General features: G+C 28.4%; 1 protein-coding gene across 4 annotated transcripts in view; it reads right to left on the bottom strand.

Annotated features, from left to right (window-relative positions):
• LOC129964241 (neogenin-like) overlaps nucleotides 1-19,117 on the bottom strand; it is a 307,312-nt gene that overhangs the window by 50,893 nt on the left and 237,302 nt on the right. For all 4 annotated transcript variants that reach the window (XM_056078986.1, XM_056079001.1, XM_056078977.1 and 1 more), the window contains exon 2: nucleotides 1,859-2,027. In XM_056078986.1, the coding sequence (XP_055934961.1) occupies nucleotides 1,859-2,027 (169 nt within the window). The remainder of the gene's footprint in view (nucleotides 1-1,858; nucleotides 2,028-19,117) is intronic.

Here is a 19,117-nt window from a genome sequence, read left to right on the forward strand (position 1 = left end):
AAATTTATAAAAAGAACTAAACTTTTGTGTATCAGTAATTTCAATAGAATTCTAACTGACTCGATTTTGAAAACAGATTATTAATTTGATTTAAAACAATAACTTTTTTATGCCAATAATTAATCTCAAAAATGTTATTATTTATATATAACTCCTGTTTTTCTTTTCGAAATATAAAATTTATAAAGAAGAGTTAATAAGATAAATTTAGGATTTAAAAAGGAAATATTTTACGTAAATACATTATTTGAATAATGATTTTACATTTATGTAGAATGCTTTTAGGAATTTTTGTCTTCAAGAAAATAACTAAATAAATTTTTCAGTTTAAGTTCCCTATTTCTCAGTTTACAACTTCTAGGAGCAGCTATTTTACTGCCCTTGATTAAAAATATAATGTGACCTAAAGAGAGATGTTTTCAGTTAATATAGAAAATTAATAACTCAGTCATTTTTCAATAGTTTCAGATTTTCATTAAGAAACTATTCCTGCTTGGACACTGCAAAGAAGCTTATTAAACTGAAGGAAGTTTTAATTTGCATCAAAATTCGAAATTCGAAAAGAACAAACTAGAAAACAGTTAAAGTAACATAAATTTTAGAATACAAATTTGTAAAAGTTAAAAAGAGAGAAATGCATTCAACTTACATTATAAGTCACTACTATTATAAGAAATTTAAATTTCAGTAGTTCTTTCGACCTCGGTTCAATAAGTTAGACCCGTTACAAGGAATAATTTTACATAATTATTTATGAAAGCTTCAGAACTTCAAAATCAGAAATTTAACAGTCCATGAAAGTCCTTTTACGAAACCACGGCATTTTTTTAAAAAAAATTTGAATCAGTATTTTTAAATGCTTTTACACCATTGACTTTAACTTACTTTTTATATCTGAAGAATTAATAAATTTGACTTTTTTACGTATTGTAAATATATTGTTTTCTTACTATATTGGCGTTGTATATTTAGAGATATATCTCCAAATCTCTACGTTTGATGATTGTAAATTTAAAATTACGTTAACGGGTAATTTAAATTCCCCACGAAATGGCGTTTCATTGTGGAATACTGGAAAACGTGTTGGAAGCTTTATTTTTGTTATTGAAAATGGACGATAACATCTGAAAAATTCCAAAATATCGAGGAACACATCCAAAATAATTCCTTAATACATTTAGTAGTTGTTACAAATCTTGTATAGAGATCGTTATAATACAAATTGATGTAGCATATTATAAAAAAAGTAAGAGTGTCATCTTCCAGTGGATAAGAAAACTTGGAGCACTTGTGGTAAAAGTTTGACATAGCTCCGATACATAGAGAGGTAGGTTGTATTCACGGAGTACATCCATGGAAAACTGTTTTACATTTGTATTTAGTTTAATGTTAAGACAGATGAATAAGCAGCAATCACCAAAAAACAAAAAACAAGCAATTTATTGTTACCGCACACATCGATCTATAAAAATTTGGATAATGCTAATTAAGAGCACAAGTTAATAGAATCCTTCAACCTTTTTTTCTTTTATTTATGTTTCACCACTACGCCAAATTGGGCTAACTCTCCATCATGCGATTAATTTGCTCTACATTGTATCGAAAACCACGATCAACGAAATTAGCACACAAACACTATCAGAAAAAGGATACAGAAAATTTTGTGCTATATGAGAAATATCCTTTTCACATGCTTTTGATGGGAAAAATCAACTTATGTTTTCAGAACATAATAATATATGAAAATTATTACAAATTTTGCACTATTTTATTCAGGAACTTTGCAACAAGCGGGTTGATAACCTTATGTAGCAATAATTTAGAAACGTTGAATTATAAAAATTAAGTAAAAACTTGCCTTCGCACATCTCCAACCAGTTGTACTCTGGTCTCGTCCCTCCTCCATTCATAGACAGGTATCGAAGGACCTTTCGCCGAGCAATTGAGGAGGACAGGGCCATCGCGGACAGCTGTGGTGTCGGAAGGTTCGACGGTGAAGTAAAGCTCTTGAGGGGTGGTCGCTGAACCTGGAACAGAAAATCACATGTAGTGAGCATTAAACTATAACAAAGAAAAGACAAAGGAAATTTTAATTTTTTTTAATAAGAAATCCTTGAACATTAAGTCAAAGATATAAAATTATCCTGACGCATCAACATATAAGCGGGTGTTATTCAATTAGAGACCAATTACCCCTTTATCTAAGGATTGAAAATTTAATAAAAGAAAATTTATTAGAGCTAATTAAGTATTAGCTTGAAATGGTTACAGTTCCACAATGTAATTACTAGCATTGTGTTGTATTGTATGTATACAACACTTCCAAAGTTGTGTAAGTCACAATATTTATAGGTTGTATAACCGGATGAAGGATGCACCAAAGTTTCTCGAAATGTATGGCTACCCTGCTAATTATAGGAGTATAAGTAGAGGTCAAAGATTGAAATCGATGTTCCGGCAAAAGAGAAAGTCACATGTCCTAAAAGAGAGGAACATAGGAAGATGTGGAGATTTATCTTTGTTTCTTTTTAAATGACTTTAAAAAAAACTGCATCTGGCCATTGAAACTGTATTATTTCCTCAATAAATACGCTATACAGATAAATTTGTTAGTCAACACAATGTGCTGTCAGAATTGTTTTGCCTTTTAACACCGGTTATATTATTAGGAACATGGGAAAGTGATACACCGGTCAGTTTTGACTACAAAAAATGGGAAAGGAAACAGAAAACTCAGTTCTATTGAAGGTGATGAATATAGATCTATTACTTTAAGATTCTTTGGAATCTAGGGATGGTTCTACCGAATCTAGGGATGCAATATCGACCCAAGTGCTCCTCAGATTTACGCTCCCTGATTTTCGAAGATCAGAAATCGCTTCCTGGGATTAAACTGCTTCAGGGAGATTTTTAAAGTAATATATCTCTCGACGTGAATCACTAACAGAACTGATACTTCTTCAGGTATTCTACAACTTTCATATAGTTGGAAGCAAGTTGCACAGAATATTGGAGATTATATTGAAGGACTATATGATTCTTCGGATTTAGGTACTCTTGTGTTTTGATTTTATTTCAAGATGATTAATAGTTTTGAAGTTTTGTATCCGTAATGTTCTTCAGATTTTTAAATTCACATGAATCAACAACAGAACTGATACTTCTTTAAATGTTTCATATTGCCGGAAATAAGAAATGCTGGCAATTATATTGAAATATAAATGTTTTGGTTGAATGGTTTGTAATTATATGGTTGACAATACTGCATTTCGGATTCATTATTGAAATTTGTACATAATTGTGCAAAATTTGTGAAAGTTGGCTTCTATTTTCGTATAAACTATTCAGTACAATACTTTTATTGGAAAAAATTAATTTTGAAGAAATGCAGCAATGGAATTTTTTTTTTCGAAAACAGCTCTATCACAAAGCACTGTTTTGAAGATATTTCTCTAATGTTTAACTGTGTCTAAATATTTCGAGAAAAACAACTTTTCAAAATATCAAAAATTATCTTCAAATTTGTAATGCATAACATAACATTAGGCATAACATAAACATTAGACTAAATATGTGGAGGGTAATTTACTAAATAACACCTCTGTAATTTGAAAGTGAAAAAAATAAATAATAATGATGAACAAATAAGAACTCTTAAATGTTTAAAAAGTTAGTTTTCACAAAAATTAATCTTATAAAATACCTTTTGAAATTTTTTATTGTATAATATTCGTATAAAATTGAGTTTGAAGTACTTTTATTGAATATTATTACTCGCATTACATAATGAAAATTGCGTCACATAATTACACAATAAAAATCTTTTTCTAAAATTACTTTTTCTAGCACATCTAATTTGAAATTCTTTTAAAGTTTTTTAAATTAAAAAAGTTTAAAAGCATTCTAACTTTTGAATTAAGATAAAACAGAGAACTCTGTAATTAGTTTATAAACGAAATGTTTTCTTATCAAATATAAAAACTAAATTTGACCTGTAAAGCTTCACCATATATATCAAAATATTTTTATGGTTATAAAAAAAAACAATTTTTCCCAGTTTTTAAAATTTTTTTTTTATATTAATCTTTAAAATAATTATTAACTCATTTTGAAAAAAACTCAGAAAAATTGTGTTTTTTAATTAGCATCAAATTATTTTAATAAATATTCTGGAATTTCACAGGTCAAATTTAGTTTATATATTTTATAAGAAAGCAAAATTACCAGAGCCACAGGAAACAAAGTTAACAGACAGGAAACTTTTCAACCTATTAATTTGAAAGCCTTGCATTAAGTTACATTAACTTGAGGTAAATGAATACATTTTATAAAAGGAAAATAAATGGACCTCACAATATCTTATTATAACTCTAAATTAACTAATTTATTTTCCTAATTTTTTTTTTACATCACGAGCTGTTTAACGAATTCTTAGACAACGAAAAGAAAAAATTTAACTTTTCAGCTCTTGGGAAAAGTGTACATCTTAATTCGGTTTCTATGACAACGGTAAATCCAATTTAGATCCTGAAGAGGTATTTTAATTAAATAAATAAACAGAAACCATGTTTCTCTTAGAGTGGCAAGAGTTTGCCTTTTAAGAAAATTATCGATTAATTGAAAAATGCAAGCTCAGAAAAAGTTTCAAATCAAGCTGAAAGAAGACATGTATCGGAATTTGCATATTCTTTGTAAACCTATTTCAGAGGTTTTCAAATTAACATTTTTCTTTAAGATATCTTTAGAGAGATAATTGATAAAAAAAATGAGTGAATTGTGAATATAGAGAAATACTTCTAATAAAAATTTGAATTAAATATATTTAAATAACCTTTTTTAAACGAAATATTCGGAATTTTAAAATTTGATAAATATACAGTTGCAAAAAATAAATTAAATTTCGATTTTTTTCGAATAAATATATACGTAATGACGTAATTTAAAATAATTTCATGTTTCGTCTCCGTTCTAAAAAAAAAAAAAATCAAAATCCCATATAGTAGTCCCATATTAATATTTCGAACAATAAATTCTGTAGTATAAATATAAACTTATAGCAATATGAATTAAAAAGGAAATTTTTGTAATTTCTTAAAAAAAAATAACACTACATAATTTTTTTTAAATTCATAACTTCAATTAGAATGATAACAATAACTCATTTAATTTTCAAAAACTGAAAATAAATTTCTAAATATCCAGCTGATGGAAAAATGTATAGGTTTTATAAATTTTATTTAAAAAATAATAATATTATTTAGACAAGTTATAGACATTTGCTAAAGAATAAATACTTTTCTTGAAAAATTTTTACTTTCTCTCATACGAAGTATAGAGAAAGTATTGTCATCGAGAATATATCGATATTTTGACGAATCTCCATGTTTCAGACCAACCTGAGTTCAAAAACCCCATTTCTAGAAATACTCTTCTGTCTGCCTGTCTGTGACAAAAACACTTCAAAAACCATTTGAGCTAGGCGGTTGAAACTTGGTATACGGTCTTTACAACAAATTAGCATATTTCTAACCAATTTTCAGTAAAATCTGTTCATAGGAAGTCCATCTGTCCGGCTGTACGAATATAAGTTAACAAAATAATTACAAAACGAATAGAGCTAGATACATCAAATTCGGCACACATATTTAGCATATATAGTGTAGACACCTGTCACACTTTGAGCCAAATCCAACAATAGGTTAACTGTCTGTCGGTCTGTACTTTCAAATACATATAAACTCAATAATTCAAAAATGCAGTGACTTAAATGTATCAAATTTTCTGTGGGATTTTTCGACTACAGCGTGCAGTTTACTGTCAATCTTTTTTCAATCGGTAGGTCTAAAAATCTAAGTCATCGGAAAAATATGTCCAATCGAGAAATTCGATTTTTGGATGCCATTAACGTATGTTAGGGATTAATCGACAAAAAAAGTCGCCAAGAATCATGCGATAGATTCGGTAATAATACTAAATTCACGTCAAAAGTTAATATTCCGTAACGATTGTAAGCCAATGCCATGTAAGGGGTTTCTTTGGCACGACAAGTTTATTAGAGAGTATGCGAGAAAGTTTTGGGGAGACAACTGATTGTATGTAAACATTTAAAAAGAAACGCAGCTTCTTTCTAAAGATGAATACAAAAAAAAAACATTTTATTAATTTTAACGAAACCAATAGAATGCAAATAAAGTAATTCAATTGATATAAAAATATTGATAATTTTAAAGACCCTTCAATGATTAATAATATAGGATTAGATAGATGATAAGCCAAATAGATTAATTTTCATTCAAATTATTAAATATTGCCATATATAATGCACGAGACCTAACGTAACATTGTAACATAACTTAAAGTAACAAAAAAGATCAGTGCGCAATAAAATAAAAATGCAGTGCACTCAAATCTAAATTTAGTCAGAAAAGCATTTAAAATTTACTCAGCCGCTGTTTAAAATGTTCCTAGTTTGATGGAGTAATGTTTATTTTGGCATGCATTCAAAAACCACAATGCTTTGTAACTATAAGAGTAGCATAAAACCAACGGAATAAATTAAAAAGAAACTTCAAAATATTTTAGTGATATCGCTATTTTACTCGAGGAAGGGTGAAAAACGAAAAATCATTTGACATCAATTTAAATATATATAACTATATAATAATAAATTTGCAGCAGTTGAAAAATCCCTCGCTATAAAAATTAGTTTTTTTGCATTAATTATAACTAATTAGATACATTTTTTTTAAGTTAACAAATTAAATAAATATATGGTAAGCATCATATCAAAATTATGAAAAAAATCGCTCAGATAAGTGATTAGATTTTTATCAAGTTCGCTTAAGCAGTATGTATGCTAAATATAGAACCAAAATATGGAATATTGTAAATATTTAAAATCCATTTTATTTGAAGAAATATAGCAATAAATATCGATAGTTATTATAAAAATTTAATTTATTCATCATGTATTCCCCTTTCCAAATAAATCCTAATTTTGTTAATTTGCACCTTTCTAATTGAATTTTAAAATAAAATACAATGCTTCGTACAGAGGAACATTTTACTTTAAACATCCTACAATTTTGTTTGTGGAATCGAGGTAACCTACAGGTAAAATCTTGGTCAAGGAATCGGAGTGTTTCTAGTTCAAAACCCTTCATTCAAATTCTACTGTATATGCAGGTCTAGAGTATCTAAAATATGATTTTGAGATCGAAATCCTTGTTGTGGCACTATTTAGAATGATACCGCATATTCAGGTACCGGTTTTGAATTCCTCGTGCAGTTTCGGAAGATAAATTCGAAACTAAACTTAACAATCGTGTTTACTAGTTTTCTTTAAATTTCAACTCATTTCGAAAAATAGTAATAATTTGTAGCATAAAAAATTATTTTCCTATTTTTTATAAGTCTATACAAATAGGGAAAATTCTAATGGACTGGACAGATTTTATTTTATGTTGCGGTCAATTTACCCACAGCGAAAATCACCAGTCAAATAGGATTAATCTGAAGCAAAATTTTTATTCAGTTTCAAACCTTCTTCTTCTTGCGTACAGCCGACCACCCCGCCACCACTCAGTTTCAAACCTATGTGGTAAAAGATTTCGTTCACTAACCAATTACATTAAGCATGCTAAAACATTTCATGTTAAGAAAAAGAAATTTCACGAATTCAATCAAATACTAATGTGTAGAGCCATTTTTCTCGGCATTATAAAATGTAGATGAGCACTTAGTTCAACATCTTTAGCTTCCACATATAAATGTCTCGTGCTTTACTTCTAAGACTGCATTATATTGTATTATTAATTCTTCCTCGCTTTATGTAACTATATTTCCGGAACAAACACATCAAATCACCGAAAAAAAGAACTCTTCGCAGTTTAATGAATATTGATGAACAAAATTCAATTACAGTAACATTTTGGCGACATAAGGTTAAGGGATCGATGCGCAGTAAAAAGCAAAGAACCGCTCCGCCATTTTTTTTTGCAATACATCCAATGCCACATCAACAAGCAGAGCAGACAAGATGAGAGAATGCAGGAAATGCTATGACCAAAGTTTATGATGTTATAAAACAGACAGACGAGACGAAATGTATAATTAAATGCTAAAGATAAATGAGATTTTTTTTCTCTACGCCTGCTTCCCTATCAAAGGAAAGATTTAATTAGGATAAATTTAATTATGAGTTCCAAAAGAATCGGCAGAAATGCAATATGAAAGAATGGTAAAACATTTTTTTTTTCAAAACACTTCCATGCTCAGTGGTTGTAAAATCCTGTTTCTCACAGTGAATAAAGATGTAAAAATGTATCATTCCAAAAAGAAAATTCCGTTTTAGAAAGAGTCTTTTAATTCAGATCGAAGGAAGCAGCAACCAATTAAAATGCAGGAAAATAAAATTCAATCATGCTTGAATTGATTTGAAAAGTCTCTTTTTTAATTTTGGTATCATTTGGCCGCAAGTTCAAATTGACGCGATTTTAAAGCTTTCTTAATTAATAGGAAAAGTTTTCTGCTCATTAAAGACCATTACATTCAAATTCATATCGCAAATAAAAGCAAACTTTCAATGAAAAGTTCTATATATTTCTAACTTTTTTTATGTGTAAGTTTCGGTGAAAGACAGAAATAACTATTTAATTAATCTTTAAAAATTTAACAATTTAATCCAAAAGCTTTGGATATCCGATGAAAAAATTTTATTTGGCATTGCCACTTTATTCACATGATAAGCACATAATGATTACTTTAAGCTTAAATATAAAGCCGCAAGAACTCCCAATAATTTGAAATCAAATGCTAATTAAAAATTAAGACACTCACAATAATATTATTTATAAATCAAAAGCATATACCATAAAATATTTTTACGATAACTGTCAATGGAATCAATTCAAGTTGACTGTATAGACATATTTATCAATTTAAATTCGAAATTCACTGCTCATCGGGCAGTTCTTATTCGTAACTTTAAGAATAATTATTTTCTTTTTTGAAATAATTAATTTTATAGATTTCTAATTGGCATTAAAACTTTATCTAATTTATTATTTTTCATTTTACATTATTAAATATTTGAGTTTTTTAGAGTCATTAAATTTTATTTGCTTTAAATTTATAAATTTATATGACTTTATAATTTTACTTTATAATGACTTTATAATTTTACTTTATAATGACTTTATAATTTTTAAATGACTTTATAATTTTAGAGTCATTTGGGCTTACTTCGGAAATTCTTAATAATTTGTTATATAAAAAAACTTATTTTAATATTTTGGACACTAAATATGCACACTAATCGATTGGGCAAAACTTATGCCTAAAGGAACGTAGTATAATGTAGACAAAAATTGAACACATCGAATATTTCCTATTCAAAAAGTTTGTGCAAAATGTAAACAATATATACATAACGTCACACTGCCAATTACAACGTTAGATAAAAGGGCAAACGTATTTTGTCAGTACAGTGAAACAGTTCAGTAAATGCATTTAGATGGCACACAAAGTTACATTTGTCACATGATTGTGACGCAAAATTAATTTATTTTATTCATGATAATGTAAAAAATATATCATTGTTATGGATATTGTCTGCTGGATGTACGGTGAAAGAAATCTAATGCTTTGGAAAAGAAAATGGTGCTTTATTTCACAAGAAATCACGAAACAGAAGCAGCGGAAACATAGTCAAGATGTGCATAAAGTACTTATAGACATAACATAGACAGACAGCAAAACGTTAAACAGAAAATAGCGTTCAGCATATTTAAATGAGTTCACTCTGCAGATTCCAAAGAGAGAAACTTCATGTGAGTGATTCACCATTTATATTCTTCCGACAGCATATGTAGTTTCCCAATAAAAAGTCCATATCTCGGGTCCTAATAATGACATACAGCCAAAAATCTAGCATTTTCCAAAAACTTCCTTTTTGTTTCCCAATTCGAGATTCATAGCCATTAAGAAACTATGTAAATCCCTTTTTCCTACCATGATATTAACTTGGCAGGAAAGCTTTATTACAGACTCATAACAATATATACCTCGCAACATCTAGACTCGTAACAACTACACTAGATTTATAATAATATTTATCTAGAGGTGATTTTGAACGTTTTTATTTAAAGATATTTTAAAAAATTGCTCGAAATCACCATCATATGTTGAAACAAAAGTATTATAATTTAACAGGACTACTTGATAGAGGACACAGCATTAATTGATGAAAACCTAATTTATGTTGCGATGACAGATAAGATCTTTTAATTGATTTTGGGCAGATTATGGATTATTCATTGAATCATTTTAAGAGGAATTTAAAAAGAACGAATGCGTTTAATGAATTTTCAACATTTTTTTAACGATTCCTAGAAGCGAAGAATAAATTTCATAAAATTGATTTCCATAAGATGAGTTGCCTTCACAGAAGAATTATTAGTTTAAGAAAATCGACTTTGCGAACTGTAAGTAAAAATGAATCGATTTGTGTTAAGAAAAGCAATTTGACATAGTTAACAATGAAAAAGTTATTAGTAAAAGAAGGATGTTTGAAAGAACTTGTTACAGAAAGCTTTTAATAATCTTGAAACAGATGCGCATAGTTACTAAAAAGGAGAAAATATAAAACCTGATTTTTTTCGATCAACTTCTATTGAAATGTATTATTTGGATATCTTGTAAGAATATACAATACAATAAGAATATACACTAGTAATAAACAATTTAAAATATTCATTAGAAATGTATAAAATTTCACCATTTCTTTAATAAAGAACCTGATCCTTTATTTTTGCAAGAAAAATATTGATACTATATCGTTTAGCTCGGTTAAATCTTGGCCTAGCCGAGAAGAGATGACGTGCGCTAAACGGAGCCAGAGTGACGTGCGAGAACAATGAGTCAAATAGTTTGTAATATTCACGTTTGACCCGCTCTTGTTTCTATGACTCGAGGTATTCATGTTTTATATTATATTATATTATATCTAGCTATCTATCTATATATATATTCGAATTTGTTATCACGAGTCAGAATCGTCAAATAAAGATAATGGATTAAAATAAAGAAATTATTCCAAAAACAAAATGACAAAAATCCAAAAAATATTTTACATGATTTACGCTTCAGATATGACCCGTGATATTCATGCTTTTTTTTTCCCAAAATTTTTTATCACGAGTCAGACTCGTCAATAAACGATAAAGGATCAATATAAAGGAATTATTACAAAAATAAAATAGTAAAATTCCATAAATTATTCCATTATTAAAGACGATTTTATATTTTCTTCAAGCCTATTGGAAGGTCGTAGTTGAGAATTCGAGAGAAAACTTAATAAATCCAGCTTCCCAGATTCAACTCAGTCCCAGAAGACAATCCATCCATCCATATTTGGCATAAAAAGAAGGCAGCAATCAAAAGAACCATCTGGTGTCGCCAAAGGGAAACAAAGCGAGCCGTTTTCTCAATGAAATTTTTATGGTCCACATCATCGTCAAGCAAAACGAACGCTGAATGGAGCAATTATTCGTGAAGTGAAACGAAAAGAACAAGAGCAAACCTATCTTGATACATTTCATCATTTTTCAACATCTCTTTCATATGGCTTGATTTATTGCTCATCATTCACTTTGCCCGCTCTCGTCTAAAAATATCTGAAGAATAGAGGACGGAAGAAAAAAAATTCTTCCGATAATAGCCAGAATGAAACAAAGATTGAGCTTCAAAGACTGTTAGATGCTTTTTCTTCTGCTTTCTTTTTTTGTCATTCCTATGCCCACTTAAAAGTCGAAGAGCAATGAATCAGATGACTTGACAAGTCCTCTTCTTTTTTTTGGCGAACGCTTTCCCCTGGGTTCATTACGGTTCGACATGAAGGAGGAGAAGTGGTGTAAGGTCAGATACTAAATCAAGATAATAAAACTGGCTGTTCTGATAATGAAGGAAATTCAGGACAACATCGAAACATTCAGAAATATCTAAAATAGAGATGCAGCTATTACAATGTGAACTTTAATAATATGACTCTTGAGATGCGCATTGAAGAACATATTAATTCATTTTACAAAAAGTCTTTGGACATAGGTTTGGGACTTTACTGTATACTTGGGCTTAACAGAATACTTAAAAAATTTAAACTCACATACAAAAAAGTAGGTTATATATATTATATATAGATACACTAGTTAATTTCTAAATTGTTAGGGATTATCTGGATTTTTATAACGCAAGAGCCATGGTTTCACTACGCTGCGCTTAACCATTAGAGATATGCATTTATTTCCAGATAAAAAAATTGTTCTAAATAACGTAAATAGTTATATTTTATATAGCTTGAGTCACCAGACAAGTCAACAAAACAATTTGAGGCAATAAAACCTTTTTATATTCAATCCCGGATCTGCTAGTAATTATCAATAAGATATACTTGACAAATAAATATTTAAAAAAAAACCTTTAGTATACTAAAACTGATTGAATTGCGAAATTTAAATTCTTTTATTTTAAGCCAATAAAAGGCCACCTCTAGCAAGTAGTGCCCATTTATTGGCAGATTTTTCGAAGAGACAATGAAATTCAAGGTAAGTCAGTTCAGTCGCAGAAAAGTGTTTTTTTTTCATTTAAAGCCTAAATTATTTAATTAAATATGGCTATAAAAATTTAGATTTCTTCATTTTTTTGGCATTATATTTATGGACTGAAATATCGCAAAACATAATTTTTACATCATTTAGAGCATCTTATGATGTGGAATCATATACTTATCTCTAACGATTTGGAAATTAGCTATTCGGCCAAGAATAGAAAGAAAAGAAAACTATAGAAAGAAAAAAAAACTTTCTTTAATAATAATAGTAAAAAGAAAATAAGATACAGGGAATAGAGTTTTTCCAATTACGAATAGAGAAAGTTTTCCCAACAATCTTAATTCATTTAAGAATTGAAAATCATGTATTTTTTGCCATAATTATTAAATTAAATATCACCATATTTACATAATATACTTCCCAAATCATCTATAAATGCTCTTCAAGGTAGACCATTGGACCTATAGCTTTTAAATTTGCTTTGCAAGTATTTTTTGGTCAATAAATACACTAAAAAAGGGTTTTTCAATAATAAAAATCAATTAAAATAAACATTTTAACGTATTTCCTAGTAGCGTCTTAATTTTGGAGCTTACTATTACACTAAAATAATTTCTATACTTTTTTAAAACTAAAGCTTTCCATTGATATCCGTTTCATTTTCTAACAATTTGTTTCGCTAATTTTAATAAATATTTCTAAGTATATTCTACAACAATACTTTTCATTGTCTTAGTTCTTGATATATTAACATATACTTAGCGACGGTATCAAATATATGTATTTCTGCAATCGTTACCAATGTTCTATAATTAAATGTAATTCTATAAATAAAACATAAAAAAAATAAGTCAAGTTTTCTCCAGTCACTAAGGAGATAGCCCTCTGATCCAAGGACGGGTTCCCCGATAAGCATATCGTGAACCTAAGGAATCAAGTCTAAAATCATTACTATGATATTTTGGTTTAAATATTCGAATATCTTTCATCTTTTTTTTTTTGATTGGACGACGCTCAATGGATCCAAAGTTGGTAATGAGTATTTGATAAGAGCCTGAATTAATTTTCGGGATTGTAAAATACTTCCTGATAAATGGAGCTAGCTCACCATTCCTTCATTTAAAGCGCCGATAAAGAAGATATTACTTTTAACATTCTTTTAAAGAAACCTAGTTTAATTTGAAGAATAACTTGGCATCAGTAATAATGCATTCGTTCTTTATATATATACAGCTTCTATTGTGCGAAATCAGACGTGAAAACGACTAAATATGAAATGAAGCAGAGACTTCAAATATGACATCCTTTCGCTGATTTCCCAATTCAGTTTTGACATAAACCACTGATAAGAGCAACGTTCTATCAAACACGGAGACAAGGAAGCAATTCATTTATATTTCCTAGAGTTCCTTTAAACGCCTGGAAATTGTCTCTTGTTTCTTAAGTAAAGAATCCAATATTATTGGACCCATTTTCTTTGATTTATAGTGAGCAATTTGATTCCAGTCTTTCACGGTATTTATCTTCCAAAGATAGAATTACGTTTTTTTTTCTTTCTTACTCTCTATAGTTTTTTTTTTTTTTTTTTTGTCTTTCATATAATCTTTTGTCTGCTCTAATTTCAGCTCGTTAAGTAAAGTACCCCATCGGTAGTTTCGTCTTTTCTTTCCTACCCATACTTAAAGTGGAAACATTGTTTTATGCTGGCCCCCAATCATTCTGGAATTTCCGAAGAAAAGAGACTCCAGCAGAAATTTTGAAAAGATAAGATTAGGTAGAAATGCATTTTGATGTCGGAATCTACTTTCTTTCCGTTATTGGTTTCTAATCAGTGAATGGTAAAGTTTTGCTCGAAGAATTGGTTAGATAGTCGAAGGTAAACTTGGATCGATCGAACCATCTTTCTTAATAAACAAACCTAATAAAATGGAACAAACCACTTTTCTTAAGAAGACAAAAGAGCATTTTGCAAATATAAATACGTCGCTCCAATTGCGTTACTATCTCCCCGCGAAGCAAATTAAGGCTCCTCTCTTAATGAAGATGAATGGACAGTTTATTTTCGCGTTTAATGGCATCGTATCTGTTTCGCAAATTTTATCGATTTGCTGGGACAGTTTTAAGACTTTACGAATCTTCAAACGCTTTCCATTAAGAATTCATTTAATTATATTTTGAAAAGCATTTTTAAGAGAGTTTTGTTGGATTAAATAATGAATAAATGCTTTATATATAAATTAATTAATATTTTTTTAAAAAAAATCGAATTTTGCATACAAACGTTTATTGTAATATGAAAGCGTTTTTCATAGTATTAGCATAAAAAAATTAATCGGTTAATGCTCTACTACTTATGCAATCTACGGAAACGGAAATTTGATAAAGATTTGCAATTTTCAGTAATAAATTTCACTTACACAGCTTATTTCCCTTTTAGAATTTTTGTATTCAAAAGCAACAGATAGATATTTAGTATATATCTATCATATATAGATATATAATCTACCTTTTGAAGATCATAGGTAAAAATACGTACATCTAACTTGTTGCGTTTTCGTTTATAGCACTCAAATACACATGGATAGACAGATTGACAGATAGACAACCTAATTATGGATTTAATTAACATTTGAAAAGATCTACAATTCTGAAAATTAAACCATATGCAAAATTACATTTATTCAGCACACACATTTTTTTTTAGTTAACTCGTTCAGACCCATACACAGATGGACAAAATATATTTCCTGTAGACAAATTTTGTCTAAAATTTAATAAAATCAAACCATTTCGGTGAAAAATCCATATACCAAATATTTCATCAGAACTGTTCGTTGTCATGTTCACAGAGAGATACAGGTCCAAAATTGAATTTTTCTCCGGACTTGGTTAGACTATAAAAATTCATTAAAAGCTTGAGATCGAATTTTTTTTTTTTTTTTTTTTTTGACGTTCACAGTAGTTTTTGCTTAACACTTTTTGTAGGCGAGAAAGTAAAAATAAAATGCAATACAAGGAAAATTAAAATACTAAATAAACATGTTCCAAATTAATTGTTTTCTTAGTAAATGTGAAATTTGAAAAATCAGTCATTCTTTCTGATTATAACACAAAGCAATTTTCATCGAAACCTTTCAAGATTTAAAAAAATGATAGTAGGTTAAAAAAAGTCGCATGCTTCAAGAATATTTTACAATGAAACTTTTTGCGTTGAAAAGATAATATTTATTAAGAAAATTATCTTTTCATATTTACAAAAAGTGAAAAGCATTCTTTTATAAATATAACATTTACTAGCGGTTTTCGGTGATTATCCGGGTGCGCATCAAATTAATAGCATTAATTTAATAATGTCAATAAATCACATAAAATGAAAGAATTATTTTAAATTTACACTTTTACAGTAAATATAAAGTATTTATGGCCCGTTAGTGGTGCATGCTGAATGGCGAAAATTAATAAGCGAAATCGGTTTAGTTGTTGAGGCTGGGGGATCAGTCTCAAGTTTTTATTTTACAATATTTCTTGGATATTAAAAAGTACGGATGAGGACTAATTAGATATACAGACATCATGAGTTTTCAAATGAAATAAAAATTGGCTTGTTGGTGGGAGACTCCATCGTAGATATTTTTTTTTTTTTTTCATAGAGAATATATAGTGAAGTGATATTTTTGACATTTCACTTCGAAATTACAGTTTACGAGGGGCAGACGACTATTGATGACATATCTAGGAGGCATGAGTTTTTATGCGAAATAAAAGTAAATGGATTTTGCAAAACGTTTAAAATATATAGATACCTCTGTTCATTCACGTAATATATTGGCTTTTCAATTCACTTTAAATGATAAATCATTAAAATTAATTATACGTAGTTATGTTTAGATTAAATAATATTTTATAATAATAATATTTATTCATTTAAGATTATCATATGAAATGAGAAAAATCCGTTTTTTAAGTAAAAGAAAAAGTGTGTCTAGGACAGTGTTCCAATCATTAACGAAACAAAACCATTCATAAAAGTAATTTTCAAATCAAATATCATTAATCTAAATTACAAAGTGGTTAGTCTTTAACAGTTCGAAAAATTCATTGGTTTCAGAGAAAGGAAGGAAAAAAGTATGAGTAAAATAATTAGCCAGCTAATTAAAATATTTTTAAAAATTACACTCTGATTACACTAAGTACAAAATATTTATAACAGAACTTATAAGAACATCAAAAAGACTCTCAATGAAATGAACGAATGGATCGCGTAGGAATGAAAAAAACAAACAAATAAATAATTAAAAAAACATACGTAAGCGAATCAAATTTATGAAATAATTTTGATCAGAAGGAAAAAAAGTGATTTCATCGACAAATAATTAATTTTAGTTTTTCATTTTTCAGCTTTACGGTAAAGGAACGGAATGAAAAGAAAATCCAATATGCGCGCTTCAAATACAAAAACAATTAAGAATAAAATTCATAAATTAGAATAAAAAAAACATAATGCAAAAAATATAAGAGAAATAATAGAACCAGTGTTGTAATGCATGCATGGAGTTTAATGTTATAAACTGGAATGACATCAACAAGTATTCAAAGTGGAGTGGGGAATTTAAAACGAGAAAAATAAAAAGGATTCTACAATTTAAACATTATTGAACTTTGATAAAGTAATATAAATCACCTTAGAGTAGAAAATAACATTTCAAATGTACAGAGGTTGAAAAATGCTTTAATATTTTAACATTAAACTTAACGATTAATGATTTGTTATTAAAGTTGTGACAACACTTTATTTTTTTTTATATTAGTGTATTCCCTCAGAAAGAGAGAAAATGGTCGCCAAATGGCGAAAAGTACAAGTAGACAATGGAACTAAGGCAAAGAGACAGAAAAAGGAACAATGATAAGAAAACTTGGTATTCCCGACACAAGTTCATTAACGAAGTCTTTCTTTAATTAACGCTAATGCAGGATATGGGTTTATCGTAAGATGAAAAATTATTTTTTTTCTCGCATATTCTAGTTAAAACATGATGTTTTAAATTAATTGACGATAGGAAATGCATTAACTATTCATGCATTGTCACTTTTTCTAACGGTCCGCCTGTAACATTTTTATGAATAAATTAATTTTTTTTTCTTGCAGAGTTTTTATTTTTTTCAGTAGAATTTTGGCAATTCTAAGCGAGATTCAAATCTTTATATGTAGCCGCTGCTTATTAACAAAATGGCATTAGATTAATGAACCGAGGGTTCATCTTTTTTTTTTTTATTTATTTGATACTTATAAAAAAAAAGGAAAAAGTAAACTTTTTTCTTAAAGATATGAATAATTATCTTTGTTTTTTTGTGAAAAAAAAAAAAAAACGTTAATTATGGTTAATTTAAAAAGTAAGTATCGTTTTTTTTTCATTTCGTTTTTCGCTGTAGTCAAAGTATGTGACAAATAATTCAATTTTGAAATGTCTTCTTTCAAAGGTTTATCAAAAATTAACAAAGGGCGCAAATCTACTTCAGATCTTCATCGAAACTACTCGTTAATTTCATTAAAAAAAGGAAAGAAGGCAAATAAAAAGAAAATTGAATTGGGACAGTGAAATAAACTTTACAAATTTTCAAACTTTTTCTTTGAACAATGACTTAAAAAAATAGGTTTCTTTTTTCATAAGCAATTAATACATTTCTTTTTTTTAATTCTGATGAAAGAATAATTATATTTCTGAACTAAAAGGAAAGTTTCCCTAAAAAAAACTTTCTGTTATACTATCTAACAAAGATGTTATCCTCTCCTTCTTCTATATGAATTTATGGACATCGGATACACCAGGATCCATTTATACCAAGATATTTTATCTAAAAAGATTTTATGCAAAATTTATAAAAGAATGCTTAAAACATTAGAGAAAAATAAATTCAGAGATAACTTTGGACCTCCTGATTTGCTATCAAACACCAGCTATTTTCTATCAGACATGAATTAAGACGAACAACATTTATAAATATTATTTTGTAAATATCTGTATTCTACTATTTATATCTACTATTATCAGTAGATACTATTCTACTAATATCTAGTAGATACTACTAGTAGCAGGGCCGGCCATCTGCGGGGTGTGGCGGATGCAATGCATAGGGGGCCCCGCGGTTGAGGGTCCTCCCAAGATGATGAAGAACTAAAATAATTTTCAATATTCTGAATAATAATAACGATATGTAAAGAAGAGAGGAAGAAATTTAATTGGAACAATCGACGAGTTTGGAAATATACGAAGTTTACAGATATATTACAATCTAGTGCAAGGGCGCAACATATTATAAACATAAAGTAAGTATATTTACGGTTATTTACCTCATCACCTACGTTATATAATATATAGTATTTGATTATTCATACCATAAAATGCTTAATATTGTAAGATTTAATCATGTCCATGCTAAGGAAATATTCCTCTGGGTGTCAAAAAAAAAAAAAAAAAAGAAAATAAGCAGAAAAGGAAAAATAATAAAAT

Source organism: Argiope bruennichi, chromosome 1 (assembly GCF_947563725.1).
Source record: "Argiope bruennichi chromosome 1, qqArgBrue1.1, whole genome shotgun sequence".
In the NCBI taxonomy this organism is placed as follows: domain Eukaryota; kingdom Metazoa; phylum Arthropoda; class Arachnida; order Araneae; family Araneidae; genus Argiope; species Argiope bruennichi.